Here is a 16,150-nt window from a genome sequence, read left to right as displayed (position 1 = left end):
GTCATTGTCCATCTGCACTGTGAAGAGCCATCCAATGAGTTCTGAAGCTTTTGGCTGAATATGAGCAGATAATATTCCCAGAAACACCTCAGAATTCATCCTGCTGCTTTTGTCAGCAGTCATATCATTAATAAATACAAGAGAACCAGTTCCATTGGCAGCCATACATGCCCACTCCATGATACTACCACCACTATGCTTCACTGATGAGGTGGTATGAGGTGGTATGCTTAGGATCATGAGCAGTTCCTTTCCTTCTCCATACTCTTCTCCTCCCATCACTCTGGTACAAGTGGATCTTGGTCTCATCTGTCCATAGGATGTTGTTCCAGAACTGTGAAGGCTTTTTTAAATGTCGTTTGGCAAACTCTAATCTGGCCTTCCTGTTTTTGAGGCTCACCAATGGTTTACATCTTGTGGTGAACCCTCTGTATTCACTCTGGTGAAGTCTTCTCTTGATTGTTCACTTTGACACACATACACCTACCTCCTGGAGAGTGTTCTTGATCTGGCCAACTGTTGTGAAGGGTGTTTTCTTCACCAGGAAATAATTCTTAGGTCATCTACCATAGTTGTTTTCCGTGGTCTTCTGGGTCTTTTGGTGTTGATGAGCTCACCGATCCGTTCCTTCTTTTCAGGAATGTTCCAAACAGGTGTTTTGGCCATGCCTAATGGTTTTGCTATCTCTCTGATGGGTTTGTTTTGTTTTTTCAGCCTAATAATGTTGCTTCACTGATAGTGACAGCTCTTTGGATCTCATCTTGAAAGTTGACAGCAACAGATTCCAAATGCAAATAGCACACTTGAAATTAACTCTGAACCTTTTATCTGCTCATTGTAATTCGGATAATGATGGAATAACACACACCTGGCCATGGAACAGCTGAGAAGCCAATTGTCCCATTACTTTTGGTCCCTTAACAAGTGGGAGGCACATATGCAAACTGTTGTAATTCCTACACCGTTCACCTGATTTGGATATAAATACCCTCAAATTACAGTCTGCAGTTAAAGCACATCTTGTTCGTTTCATTTAAAATCCATTGTGGTGGTGTATAGAGCCAAATATTTTAGAATTGTGCCGATGTCCCAATATTTATGGACCTGACTGTATCTTAAGAAGGTCTGTAGATTCCACCACTAGCATGCTAATGGCCTTTTACAACCAAGTTTTATGAGATCAGTTCTTGGCTCAGAATCTGTCCACTAAGATATATATACAGTTGCAAGAAAAAGTATGTGAACCCTTTGGAATGATATGGATTTCTGCACAAATTGGTCATAAAATGTGATCTGATCTTCATCTAAGTCACAACAATAGACAATCACAGTCTGCTTAAACTAATAACACACAAAGAATTAAACGTTACCATGTTTTTATTGAACACACCATGTAAACATTCACAGTGCAGGTGGAAAAAGTATGTGAACCCCTAGACTAATGACATCTCTAAAAGCTAATTGGAGTGAGGTGTCAGCCACCTGGAGTTCAATAAATTAGATGAGATTGGAGGTGTTGGTTACAGCTGCCCTGCCCTATAAAAAACACACACCAGTTCTGGGTTTGCTTTTCACAAGAAGCATTGCCTGATGTGAATGATGCCTCGCACAAAAGAGCTCTCAGAAGACCTACGATTAAGAATTGTTGACTTGCATAAAGCTGGAAAGGGTTATTAAAGTATCTCCAAAAGCCTTGCTGTTCATCAGTCCACGGTAAGACAAATTGTCTATAAATGGAGAAAGTTCAGCACTGCTGCTACTCTCCCTAGGAGTGGCAGTCCTGTAAAGATGACTGCAAGAGCACAGCACAGACTGCTCAATGAGGTGAAGAAGAATCTTAGAGTGTCAGCTAAAGACTTACAAAAGTCTCTGGCATATGCTAACATCCCTGTTAGCGAATCTACCATATGTAAAACACTAAACAAGAATGGATTTCATGGGAGGATACCACAGAGGAAGCCACTGCTGTCCAAAAAAACCATTGCTGCACGTTTACAGTTTGCACAAGAGCACCTGGATGTTCCACAGCAGTACTGGCAAAATATTCTGTGGACAGCTGAAACCAAAGTTGAGTTGTTTGGAAGAATCACACAACACTGTGTGGAGAAAAAGAGGCACAGCACACCAACATAAAAACCTCATCCCAACTGTGAAGTAAGGTAGTGGGGGCATCATGGTTTGGGGCTGCTTTGCTGTGTCACGGCCTGGACGGATTGTTATCATCGAAGGAAAAATGAATTCCCAAGTATATCAAGACATTTTGCAGGAGAACCTAAGGCCATCTGTCCACCAGCTAAAGCTCAACAAAAGATGGGTGTTGCAACAGGACAATGACCCAAAGCATAGAAGTAAATCAACAACAGAATGGGTTAAACAGAAGAAAATACGCCTTCTGGAGTGGCCTAGTCAGAGTCCTGACCTCAACCCGATTGAGATGCTGTGGCATGACCTCAAGAAAGCGATTCACACCAGACATCCCAAGAATATTGCTGAACTGAAACAGTTCTGTAAAGAGGAATGGTCAAGAATTACTCCTGACCGTTGTACACGTCTGATCTGCAACTACAGGAAACGTTTGATTGAAGTTATTTCTGCCAAAGGAGGTTCAACCAGTTATTAAATCCAAGGGTTCACATACTTTTTCCACCTGCACTGTGAATGTTTACATGGTGTGTTCAATAAAAACATGGTAACATTTAATTCTTTGTGTGTTATTAGTTTAAGCAGACTGTGATTGTCTATTGTTGTGTCTTAGATGAAGATCAGATCACATTTTATGACCAATTTCTGCAGAAATCCATATCATTCCAAAGGGTTCACATACTTTTTCTTGCAACTGTATATATATATCACTTTCATTCAACCAATCAAAATGTTCTGCACATGTGCATATCAAACATGGAGGGGTTAAAGACAGTACGGGGTGCATTCTTTAATTACCACATCTTTCAGAGCTCTGATTGAGGTGACATTTGCACAGGTGATGGCCTAATTCTAATCGTGAGCAACAGACGGTCAAGTTATGGATTAGATCCTGTATTTCTTTGATGAATATTCATCTGTATGGTTTTTGATACATGACCCCTCGCGAGACCATCAGAAAAAAAATATATATGGCTGTCAAAATTTGGCAAACAAAAACATGTTTTTTTTTAAATGCTTTGTGTAAAAGTAAAAAAAATATATATATAAAATATATATATATATATATATATATATATATATAATTGGTATCGCTGTAATAATACTGACCAGCAGAATAATTATGACATGACATTTTTCCTGCATGGTGTATGCCAAAATAACAAACTGAAAAAGCAATAGCAGAATTGCTGTATTTCTTTATCCTGCTTCCCAAAAAGCAAAATATAAAGTGATTAAAATGCTGTTTGTACCCCAAAATGGAACCAATGATAATGGCAACTCATCCCACAAAAAATAAGCCCTCACACAGCTCCATCGAGAGAAAAATAAAAAAATGTATGGTTGTCAGAAAACAGCTTAACTTTCGCCCAGAGGGTTTTCAAAAGTAACATGGTGTCCGTAAACCAATCCACCAAAATCTGCACAGAAAAATCCAAATAGCTGTATTTCCCTTCTGAACCCAGCAGTGTACCCAAACAGCAGTTTAAGTTGACATATTTATGGCATTTCCATACCCAGTAGAAACCACCTAACAATTTAAAGAGAGTGGTGAGTTTCAGTTGGCACCAGCAGGACATTACATATTGGGCACCAAACTGCCATATCTGTGGAAATTTTTTTCATTAAATTTTATCAATTTTCATTTTACATTGTCTGCAAAAATACCCCTGGTGCCAAAATGCTCACTCCAGCCCTTGACAATTAATTTGAGTAGTGTAGTTTCCAAATTGAGATCACTTATGTCCACTGTATGAGTACATCAGGGGCTCTGTAAATGTGATGTAGCACCAGAAAACCATTCTAGCAAAATCAACACTACAAAAGCCAAATGGCGCTCCTTTCTTTCTGAACCCTGCCAAGTTCTTATACAGCAGTTTACACTCACGTTTAAGGCATTTCTTATCTAGTAAAACCTGCCTAACAATTTAAGGGTGTGGTATGTCTCAGATGGCATAGACTAAGCACATCATATTGGGCACTGAAATGCCATATCTGTGGAAAGCTTGCAATTTTCACTTTGTATGGTCCACTGCACATTAATTATCACAAACAACATTTCAAAGTTTCCAAAATTAGGACACTTCTTGGGGTTTGCATTTATTATTTTACTCCAGAGGTTCTAATGCGTGGTGACGTATGACGTCACCATGTCGGCCAGCGTGATGCTTTCGCACTGCATCTTCAATAAAGATGGCCACTGCAGACTCTTCCCGATCAAATGGATAAGGTGAGTATTTAATATATATATTTTTTAACATATTAACACCAGCCCTTAATGGTCATCACAAATGCCGCGATCAGCAATGAACGTGGCATCTGAGGGGTTCAATGACAGAGAGCGGCACAATCGCTTTTCCTCGTCATTGCACTCGCTACTCACAAAGAGATGCTTTTTGTGACAAATGAATTGTTCATGAAGTGAATTTCTTTGTAAAATTCAGTGAAACAGCTGAATAGAGTATTTGAGAACTTCGCTCATCTCTACCAGTCTTCTAAAAATCCATAACCAAAGGTGTACATTCTTCTGCACTTTTGCCCCTCATATCTAGCAGGCGACCATGAGGTGGTACATATAGTTGTGCGTGCTCCTCCTCTCATTAGTTGCTTGATGCACACAGAGGTTACTAGGAGCTGAACACTATATGTGCAGGGTCTGCTCTCCTGAATATAGATGACATATGGCATAGCTAGGTTTAGAGTAGGACCTGCCTGACTGAGACCACCTTAGCATGGGTAGGCGGGCACAGAGGTGTTTTGATAAAAATATATTGCCTGAGAGTCTCATATTTTATTATTAGAGTGAGGGCTTAGTCCATATATTATGTTGGCATCTATTGTTTCAGTGCAAAATAGGGGTGATATTTAAAAATGTAATTTTTTTTGTGCAGATTTTCCATTTTAATCTATTTTTCCTGTAAAACAGCAAGGGTTAACAGCAAAACAAACAGAATATTTATAATTTTGATTCTGCAGTTTACAAACACACCCCATATGTAGTCATGCGTTGCTATAGGGGTACATGGCATGGTACAGAAAGGAAGGAGCACTATATGGTTTTTGGGTGCCTTGTCATAATAGAAGAGACCATGAGATACCCCTACATTAGAAACTCCTCAAAAGTGACCACATTTTGGAAACTAAACCCCACTAGAAATTTTTAGAGGGGTATCACGTGCTCTGACCCAACTGGCTTTTTATAGAATTTAGAAACACTTGGCCATGAAAAAGAAAAATTGCTTTAGCCCCAACTTTTCATTTTCACAAATGGTAATAGGTCAAAAAGAGCCCCATAATTTCTTACTCATTTCCCCTGAATGCAGCACCACCCCATATGTGGTCATAAACTGGTGTATATGGCACACGGCAGGGAACAGAAGGGAAGGAGCACCATATGGCTTTTGGTGAGCACATTTCACTGGAATGATTTTCAGGCGAAACCCTGAGGTACCTCTACAGTGGAAATTCCCAAAAAGTGACCGCATTTTGGAAACTATACCCCTTTCAGACTGAGATCAGCTAATCAGTGTGGGTCCTACTTTTCTTGCCTTGGCATACTGTTGAGTTTACTGTATCACATGGCAGCCATTTAGATTAATATCAGTCCATATAATGCAAGGATAGCTTGAGTTTGCCAGGAAGAGACGTTCTTATGAACAGCTCTCCCTTCTGGCTCATGTGAGGTGGTCCTCAGCGGTTGTGTCAATAACGGTGCATGATGGTGATGTTGTAGAGGATGGGAATGGTAGTGGCGGCAATGTGGGTGGTCATAGTTACTCACAGTGGCTAGAAGATTGCTACTACCTATAGAAAGAGACTCAGGGAGTACTAATAACATCACTGCCACATCCTATATAAAATGAAAATTGTGGCACTCAGATTTGGATTATTGCATTCAAACTTTTTTTATTTTTTCAAGTTTTTGCAGTAGTTTCATCCAAAAAAGCCCAATTAAATCCTTGGTACAAACAGTGTATTAAGACCAGACGTTTCGGTCATTTCAGACCTTCATCAGTGGTCACATATTTTTATCTGAAACAATACATGGTGCAAAACATGAGTTGGTATGAAAACAACTGAAAATACATATTTTTGTATAAAAAGAAAGCATTTTTTCTTATGTACATATATATAGTAATCCAATTTGTTGCTGGGTACATAGCTTGGTTGACACATAAAGGAACATTCCACAGACGTCTTAGAAGGGAGAAAAATTAGATCATGTAGGATATATGATAAAGGAAAAAGATACACCGAGAAAATACTGTGCAAGGTATGGTCAGATGGACGCTGTCAGCGGGATCGATCCATGTAGGTTAATAATACACTGTTTGTACCAAGGATCTAATTGGGCTTTTTTGGATGAAACTACTGCAAACACTTGAAAAAAAAAAAAAGGTTGAATGCAATAATACAAATCTGAGTGCCGCAATTTTCATTTTATATTTACTGGCTGTTCGCAGCCCTTGATTGGCACCAGAGACACTTGAATTGAGTGCGGTTCTTCATTCTATTACTCACTTGCCACATCCTATATGCAGCCTTTGGGAAAATCCTGCTCTGTGGAATATCTGAGAACTGTGCATGCTGCTTGTGTTTATACTGTAACTCTCATCCTCTATTCAGTAAAGAATGACTCCATTTATTCCAACCAAATGGGCCTGGTCATTGCCTCCACAATCTTCTAACCCTCCTTTTTCTCTCCTGCCTTGCACTCCACAGCTCATTCTAATATCAAGGATACTTCAGCTACCACCAGGTAGGAGACCCCTAAAATCCAGGGTGTGCTCTGAGAGGAAGAAGAGATACACCCAGGGGTGTAGCTATAGAGAAAGCAGGGGAAGCGGCTGCGTTGGGCCCTGAAACTCACAAGGGGCCCTCTCAGGAGGAGGACTAAAAGATTTTATTGTCAGAGTCCCCTCAACAGTATTATACAATGACATTATATACAGTGATACTGTAGGAAACGAACAGAGCAGCTGCCAGGCCTCTTCTGAGAGCTTGATCTTGACTAGCCACAGGAGTGGGGGTTGCAAAGAAGTTCCTGGGGGGGAACACTATTAAAAAAAATTCTGTGGGGTGCAGTCAGTTCTAGTTACACCACTGGATACACCCTTATAACCACTGCATGCCTGGCCCAGCATCCCCACTGATCAGCAATTTGGATGTAACTTTGGTGACAGAGAGAGCTCGTCACTGCATTGCTGATCCCATTGACTTTAATGGAACCAGCACTGTAGTAATGTGCTCCCTCTACTATACAGTTGATGGAGCTGACAACCCCTTTAAGAAAAACAGACTACTCAGCACAGGAATTTGGAAATGTGGTGGTCCTTGATTGCCAGGTTTCTGTGAAGCTGTACATCTATTATGTCTACTCCTGAAGTATATGGATTATTAATCATCCCCATATATTTTACTATTTTTTTAACTTTAAGAGTTAACTTAAACTTCTGCACAATGCCTGTACATTACAGATGGAGAGAAGTGAATTCCCTGTGGTTTGCTTCATCGACCTGTCTATCAAAGCAAAGGTTCTATTCATCTAAACACTGAAACTCGCAAAGGGCTTTAGGTAGAAGTATTTTTATTACAAAGTGAAGTTACAATAATGCTTTTTACTCAGAGGTCTACATTTCAGTAACAAATTTCTCCCGTCCCTTTTAAATCATATTATTTACTATCTTTGTAAGATCCACAAATTGCAAAAAATATTATTTCACTCATTCCAATATATTCATAAAAATCTGTACCTTCTGGAAACTTCAGAGGTGTAAAATACGTCATGAGATAAATATGGAGAATATCAATCTTGCAGAAATAATACTTATTGTACTTTATTAACAAAGATGTGTGCTATACTTAGCATAACCTATGTCTAAAAAATATTGGTGTATCCCATGTTCCTTGTGGCCTGATTTAAATCATGGTAGATTTCCATATTTATGCTTAGCGGACTGATTGATTTGATACTTAACATGGCCCTGATGATTGCCGCTTCTCCAGCACCATATTATTATACAGTGATTTCTTCACATTCATTAAGATAAATACAAATTATATATATATTATACCCATTATATTGGATAGATAAGTGGACACAGTTCGCACCTGATGAAGAAATCTCTCCCGTCTCTGTTTGTCGCCATCTCCCATCCATATGGTGGTCCTTGCGGCAAATTCCAGGTCCCAGTCGGTGGAGGCCACCCTGAAGACTTCGCTCTGTGACTAAAAAAGAAACAAACAATCAAATTTCAGTTTCAACTTCAATCTTTGTTTATTAATTAAGAATTGTGAATCCTTATATGTAAATGTTTTTTACTACATTAAACTTGGGAAGTCTATTTAGGACATTACACTACAATAGCACATTGCTTAATAGTTATGTTCTCTGAAAGGCACACAGCCTTACAAATCTCTGCTGGGCACACAGCCAAATGGTTCCTGTTCTCTGATTCACTGATAAACTAATGGTGTCAAAGAAACACAGGGCTGATGTAGCTTGGCACAATCCAATAGCTGGACTCTTTTCTCAGTTACAGCAACAAGGCCTTTCACAACACTGACACACACACTGGTCCACTAGTTAAGAACCATTCCCAGACTCCACAGGGTCAATGTCAATCATGAAGGGCTCTCTAGCCTCAGCAGACCCAAGCAACACAGCAGTCCAGTAGTCTCATGTACCACTATTGCCACTATTGACCGCGGCATCTGAGCAGTCATACTGCTGTGATCCGAGTGATCTCCAATCCCACAACTAGGATCAGTATTCAAGCTGCCACCTTCAAGCAATGGTGCAGGCCCAATTCCTAAGCTTATGCAATCACAGTGATGCACTGATAAAGCATTGAGTGTTAACCACCTGTACTCATTAACATGATAGTAAGTCACTGAGCACAAAGAAGTTCATGTCAAATCCTAGTACCTGCAAATGAATGCATGTGGGGTTATCCCATAATTAATGTAAAAAATAAAAATCAGACATCATATAGTTCATTATAATCTCCTTCTAACACAGTTGGAATCAGCTCTCTACCTCACATGGATCCATAGATCTTTCCATTCATTGCTCCAATTTCTCTGCTAGATTTAGTTCAAGCTGATAACTCAGATCTGTGTGCTTTCTATGGCAGCTTGGGGGGGGGGGGGGGGGTCCTTTATGATACATAACTGAGCATTTGTGTCTTCCTTAGCAAGGTGGACAGAGAAATAAGGAACAAACAGCAGGTGGCACTATACAGAAATGTTTTATTGAAAAACATAGGGCTTTACAACATTTTGAATTACGTGCAAATACACAAGTAGTCAGATCCAGGTGCTGGTTTGAAAACAGTAGAGTATTTTTTTGTGGTACAACCCCTTTAATGCACTAACAATACAACAACCATGCCCCTTCAATTGAGCCTAAACACAATAATGAAGTTTGAGTTCAAAGACAAATTTTTGTAATAGGGTATTGTAGACTGTAGCAGTCAGTTAGAATTCTATCCCCCCCTTACATGTGACTTCATTAGCCTTGATATACATTAGAAAATAACCAGTAGTCTTTAAGGCTCCATCACATCCACAATTTTTCATAATTTTCCATCACTTATAAAAATGGGTTTCGAGCAGTTTTCATGTCATTTTTAAAAACATTTTGTATGCAGTGCTCTTCGTCATTCACTAACTTTAACTCCTTAATAACTTCCCACCACCTACTGATGACAGGCAGTACAGGCCCCTATTCTGCAGAGATTTTCTTGGCATTAAAGCTCCTGCTCTTGAAATCTAGCTGTCTTTGACAGCCAGGGACCCAGAGAAGAAGAAAGAATGGGTTTATAATGTACCAAACAACATATAAACACACATAAAAAACAAACAAAAAAAACATAAAACACAAATAAAGGGAAAAATAAAACTCTCACACTAACCTAAACTGTTGCCATAGCTGCCCCACTGACATGAGATTATGCATGTGAACAAAATTGTTTGTGCCCTTCTATTATTATTGAACAAACACCCACAATGGTCACTGATATAACTTGAAACTGATAAAAGTACTAATAAATAAATAACATTTACTAAAAATCAACTAGTGAAAATCAGACATTGCTTTTGAATTGTGGTTCAAAAAAATAATAAAAAAAACAAAGTAATGAAACTGGCCGGGACAAAAATTATGGTACCCTAGAAAAGATTGAATTTTTTTTTACCATAGGGACATGTTAAATTAAGGTGTGTCCTGTAATTAGCATCACAGGTGTCTTCAAACTGGTAACCAGTCAATCTGCCTATTTAAAAGGTGAAAAGTAGTCACTGCGCTGTTTGGTATCATGGTGTGTACCACACTGAACATGGACTAAAGCTAAGGAAAGAGATGTCTCAAGAGATTAGAAAGAAAATTATAGACAAACATGTTAAAGATTAAGGCTATAAGGTCACTTCCAAATCTCTTGATGTTCTTGTTACGACATTTTATTCAGATTTGGGGTTGAGCGAACCCAAAATGCAAAGTTCGGGTTCGTACCGAACTTTGCGAGTTCGGGTACCCGGACCCGAGCCTGGACTTTTTCACTGAAGTTCGGGTTCAGTGTTCAGGTGATTTTATAATTTTCCGTTATAGCATGGTTATAACGGAAAATAATAGCATTCTTAAGATAGAATGCTAAATAAAATGGCCATTTGGGGGGTTAAAAAAAACTAATCCACTAGATTGCGCAGCCGGTATCCTCTTCTTTCTTCAGGACCTGCTATGACGTCACCGCACTCACGGTGATGTCATCGCAGGTCCTGCTGAATGAAGATAGAAGGGTAGCAACTATTTTGTCCATATGTATACATATTAGGTATCAAAATGACCATCTCAAATTAGAGAACTGTCAGGTGTTCATATCTTTTATGTAGCACATAAAGGCATAATTTGCACTAGCCATGGATGTGCTGCCAGCAAACAATAAAGGGGTCATTTATCAAACTGGTGTAAAGTAGAACTTTCTTAGTTGCCCGGTTGCCCATAGCAGCCAATTAGATTCCACCTTTGTTTTTTGACAGCTTGTTTGGAAAATGAAAGGAGAAATCTGGTTGTTATGGGTAGCTAAGCCAGTTCTACTTTACACCAGTTTGATACATTTTCCCCTAGGTAAGTATGGGGACGACTTATCACAGTGGTAATTGGTTGTCCCCATACAGAGGAGATAATTACTACTTGTGCAGTGAATCAGAAAAAAGGATGGGAGTGGTAGTGGCATTGACTATAGGATTTTTAAAAGTGGTTTTCCTCAAGATTTTGCTCCATAGAGTTGGTGCAGTGAGAGGAAAGTGTACCCTTTCTTCTCTCAGGGCAGTTCTTGTAGTTGGGGCACCTGCTAATGGTAGTTTGGGGTGCCCTTGATGGCTGTATGGGTGCTTGGCAGGAGGTATAGTATTGCAATGGCCAGAATATGGTGTGGTAGGAGTCTGTAAAGCAGGTCAGAGGTAGAATAAACATCTTTTTTTTTTACTTGGGTGCAAAAAAGGGGTTATAGTACACCCAACAATAATCTGTATACAGTGCAAATCCTTTTTCCAGAATGCGAGATATGGACGCTGGGAAAGTGCAAGTATTGGCACTCTTGGTATGCTATCTTACTAAAGTCCCTTTCATTAGTATCTCTGGATAGTAACTATATTCTGGCAGTTGTAGCTGTAGTGGAACACCGGATGTGGTTAAGTGTGATAGGTGACATAACTATAGTCCCTCACAAGCAACAAAGGCTATACTGTTATAATCACAGATTAACTTCCTGACTCCTACACATTAGCTATGCAGATTCCCTGTTCTTCTTTCTTTCTCTCTTACTCTCTTTCTTTCTTTCTTTTACAGAAGCAAAAACTTTCATAGAGATTGGTTAGTTTCTGGATCCTGAGGCCTAAGGAATTGGAGCACATGGAATTGCTTCTTTCCCCCTCACTCACTAGACTAGAACTAAATCAGGAAGTAGGACAAGCCCTCTCCTGTCTCTACTGAGAGGGTTGGAACAGGGTGATTAACCCTCTCCCTGCCAATCATACCAGGTCATTTTGGGGGCGTAGATAACATTACATAACAATAGGAACAAACTATTTACAGATACTCCCTGTACTGGCGTACTGCACATATAAGTACATTTCTACCTCAAATCAATAATCAGGAAACAAACAATTAGTTCCAAATAATTGCCTCTGCTTTGGCCTGTTTAAAATGTCCTTAAAGGGGTTGTCACCTTTTGCTATTTATGACCTATACTCAGGAGAGGTCATCAATATCAGATCAGTGGGGGTCCAACTTCCGGCACCCCCAAGATCAACTGTGTAAAGAGAAGGCAGTGCTTGTATGAGCGCTGCCTTATCTGCTCTGTTTACCTGCTCACTGCAACAATTGCAGTGGTGAGTAGTTGTAATTACAAGGATGGGTCCCATTCACTTCTATGGGACGGCTCTGTTTGTTCAAGTGAATACTACAGAGCCATCCCATAGAAATTAATGCGATGTCATACTTGTAATTACACCTGCTCACCACTGCAATTGCTGCTGTGAGTGGGTAAATAGAACAGAGAAGGCAGCGATTTTACGAGCACTGCCTTCTCTTCAAACAGCTGATCGGCGAGGGTACCGGGAGTCAGATCCCTGCTAATCTGATATTGATGACCTATCTTGTGGATAGGTCATCAATAGTAAAAAGCAGACAAGGCCTATAAAGAGGACATTAACCATTATCAGTACTATACTAGAGTAAATAAATCTTGGGCTTCTACAGTAAATCTTTCAAACACATCTAAACATATTTATCTATTTAGTAAAAATAATGCAAAACTATGTTCTGCAACAAATTGATTAACCAACCATTTCAGCAGAAATTTTTCTCTGTTTTCATAGGTTGCTATGGTAAACACCATATCTCTAATAAATATATGAATATTCCTTCAACTTTCTATTCTCTTACATATGAAATATGTACAAATGGCAACATGAAGTGAATAGTTTGCCAGTAGAGCTTCTTGTCCTAAACTGGGTCACCTAATTTTTTTTCTCAGCTAGTGATTTATTATGTATTGATGCCTTGATGCAGCATATGGCATGTTAAACTCTACAAGTAACAAATTCTTTCTTTTGGCTGGTATTCAGAAAGAGTTTTGCAGTTGCAGATTATGATGTACTTTAAAGCCTTTGGCATATTGGCTGAGATGCCCACAGATTTGATGAAATAGGACCAAGAAGATTTGCAGAGTGAACAATGCTTATAATGTTTTCCTAGATGCTGTCTTTATTACCATTGTTGGCAGCTAAGCCAATTAATTGATTTTATGTTTCAACCAAGTGAGGGAGGTGGTTACTATTTGCAACACAGCAAATATGTTTTTTTTCCACTTATTTTTCACCTCAACTTGGATTCAAAATAGTGTGCTATGTGAAATTCTAAGTATTTAATTTCTGGCTGCTCTGAGGCTCCCTTAATAACCTTACTTCAAGGCCATGAAAAAGGACATAATGTGCTTGTTGGTGGAGCATATATTAAAATCAGTGGAAGAAGAAATAACTTGTCTAAGATTGGTTCTATTGAGTAGTACAGGATAAGTTCACCTATATAATCATCTAGGTCGTGGTCGTGTTGCCATCTATACACTACGTGCAGAATTATTAGGCAAATGAGTATTTTGACCACATCATCCTCTTTATGCATGTTGTCTTACTCCAAGCTGTATAGGCTCGAAAGCCTACTACCAATTAAGCATATTAGGTGATGTGCATCTCTGTAATGAGAAGGGGTGTGGTCTAATGACATCAACACCCTATATCAGGTGTGCATAATTATTAGGCAACTTCCTTTCCTTTGGCAAAATGGGTCAAAAGAAGGACTTGACAGGCTCAGAAAAGTCAAAAATAGTGAGATATCTTGCAGAGGGATGCAGCACTCTTAAAATTGCAAAGCTTCTGAAGCGTGATCATCGAACAATCAAGCGTTTCATTCAAAATAGTTAACAGGGTCGCAAGAAGCGTGTGGAAAAACCAAGGCGCAAAATAACTGCCCATGAACTGAGAAAAGTCAAGCGTGCAGCTGCCAAGATGCCACTTGCCACCAGTTTGGCCATATTTCAGAGCTGCAACATCACTGGAGTGCCCAAAAGCACAAGGTGTGCAATACTCAGAGACATGGCCAAGGTAAGAAAGGCTGAAAGACGACCACCACTGAACAAGACACACAAGCTGAAACGTCAAGACTGGGCCAAGAAATATCTCAAGACTGATTTTTCTAAGGTTTTATGGACTGATGAAATGAGAGTGAGTCTTGATGGGCCAGATGGCAGGATTGGTAAAGGGCAGAGAGCTCCAGTCCGACTCAGACGCCAGCAAGGTGGAGGTGGAGTACTGGTTTGGGCTGGTATCATCAATTATGAGCTTGTGGGGCCTTTTTGGGTTGAGGATGGAGTCAAGCTCAACTCCCAGTCCTACTGCCAGTTTCTGGAAGACACCTTCTTCAAGCAGTGGTACAGGAAGAAGTCTGCAAGGTAAGAAAAACATGATTTTCATGCAGGACAATGCTCCATCACACGCGTCCAAGGAAGCTGTATAAGTAATACACACTTTATTACTCATACAGTCAATGCATTCCAATACAGAAGTATTGGAATGCATTGTAAAGGGGATCAGACCCCCAAAAGTTGAAGTCCCAAAGTGGAACAAAAAATAAAGTGAAAAAAAGTTGAAAAAATAAAGTGAAAAAAAGTTGAAAAAATAAAGTGAAAAAAAGTTGAAAAAATAAAGCTTTTCCCCGAAAAATTAAAAGTTTCAAGTAAAAAAACATGTTAGGTATTGCCGCATCCAAATCCACCAGCTCTTAACATATCACATGACCTAACCCTTCAGATGACCACCATAAAAAATAAAACCTGTGTTAAATAAACCATTAAACCATAAACTATTACATCACTAAAAGTACAACAGCAAGCGATCAAAAATGCGTATGCCCACCAAAATAGTACCAATCTAATCGTCATCTCATCCCACAAAAATGAGCCCCTACCTAAAACAATCTTCTAAAAAATAAAAAGAACTATGGCTCAGAATATGGAGACACTAAAACATATTTTTTTTGTTTTAAAAAAGCTGTTATTGCGTAAAACTTAAGTAAATAAAAAAAGTATACATATTAGGTATTGCCGTGTCTGTAATAACCTGCTTTATAAAAATATCACATGACCTAACACCTCAGGTGAATACCGTAAAAAAATAAAAATAAAACGGTGTAAAAAAAAAAATTTGGCGCCTTACAATCCAAAAAGTTTAATAGCAAGCGATCAAAAAGTTATCTGCACCCCAATATAATGCCAATCAAACCGTCATCTCATCCCGCAAAAAATGAGACCCTTCATAAGATAAACTGAAAAAACTATGGTTCTCAGAATATGGAGACACTAAAACATGATTTTTTTTGTTTAAAAAATGATATTATTGTGTAAAACTTCAAAAAAAAAGAAAAAAGTATAAATATTAGATATCAACGCATCCGTAATAACCTGCTCTATAAAAATATCACATGACTTAACCCCTCAGGTGAATACCGTAAAAAAAGTGTAATAGCAAGCGATCAAAAAGTCATACGCACCCTAAAATGCGTATGACAAAACGTCATCTCATCCCGAAAAAAATTAGCCCCTACACAAGACAGTCGCCCAAAAAATAAATAAAACTATGGCTATCAGAATGTGGAGACACTAAAGAATTATAAAAAAAAATGCTTTGTTATGTAAAACTGAAACAAACAACCCATAAAAGTTGTCATATTTGATATTGTCGCGTCCGTGACAACCTGCTCTATAAAAATACCACATACCTTTCAGATGAATGTTGCAAATAACAAAAAATTAAAACGGTGCCAAAACAGCTATTTCTTGTTACCTTGCTTCACAAAAAGTATAATATAGAGCAACCAAAAATCATATGTACTCTAAAATAGTACCAACAAAACTGCCACCCTATCCCGTAGTTTCCAAAATGGGGTCACTTT

General features: G+C 38.9%; 1 protein-coding gene across 3 annotated transcripts in view; it reads right to left on the bottom strand.

Annotated features, from left to right (window-relative positions):
• FRMPD4 (FERM and PDZ domain containing 4) overlaps window positions 1–16,150 on the bottom strand; it is a 553,304-nt gene that overhangs the window by 223,238 nt on the left and 313,916 nt on the right. For all 3 annotated transcript variants that reach the window (XM_044286281.1, XM_044286283.1, XM_044286282.1), the window contains one exon: window positions 8,254–8,370. In XM_044286281.1, the coding sequence (XP_044142216.1) occupies window positions 8,254–8,370 (117 nt within the window). The remainder of the gene's footprint in view (window positions 1–8,253; window positions 8,371–16,150) is intronic.

The sequence above is a fragment of the Bufo gargarizans genome, chromosome 3, assembly GCF_014858855.1.
Source record: "Bufo gargarizans isolate SCDJY-AF-19 chromosome 3, ASM1485885v1, whole genome shotgun sequence".
In the NCBI taxonomy this organism is placed as follows: Eukaryota; Metazoa; Chordata; class Amphibia; order Anura; family Bufonidae; genus Bufo; species Bufo gargarizans.
Note: the sequence above shows the minus strand (reverse complement) of the source record. Positions and strands in the feature narration are given on the sequence as shown.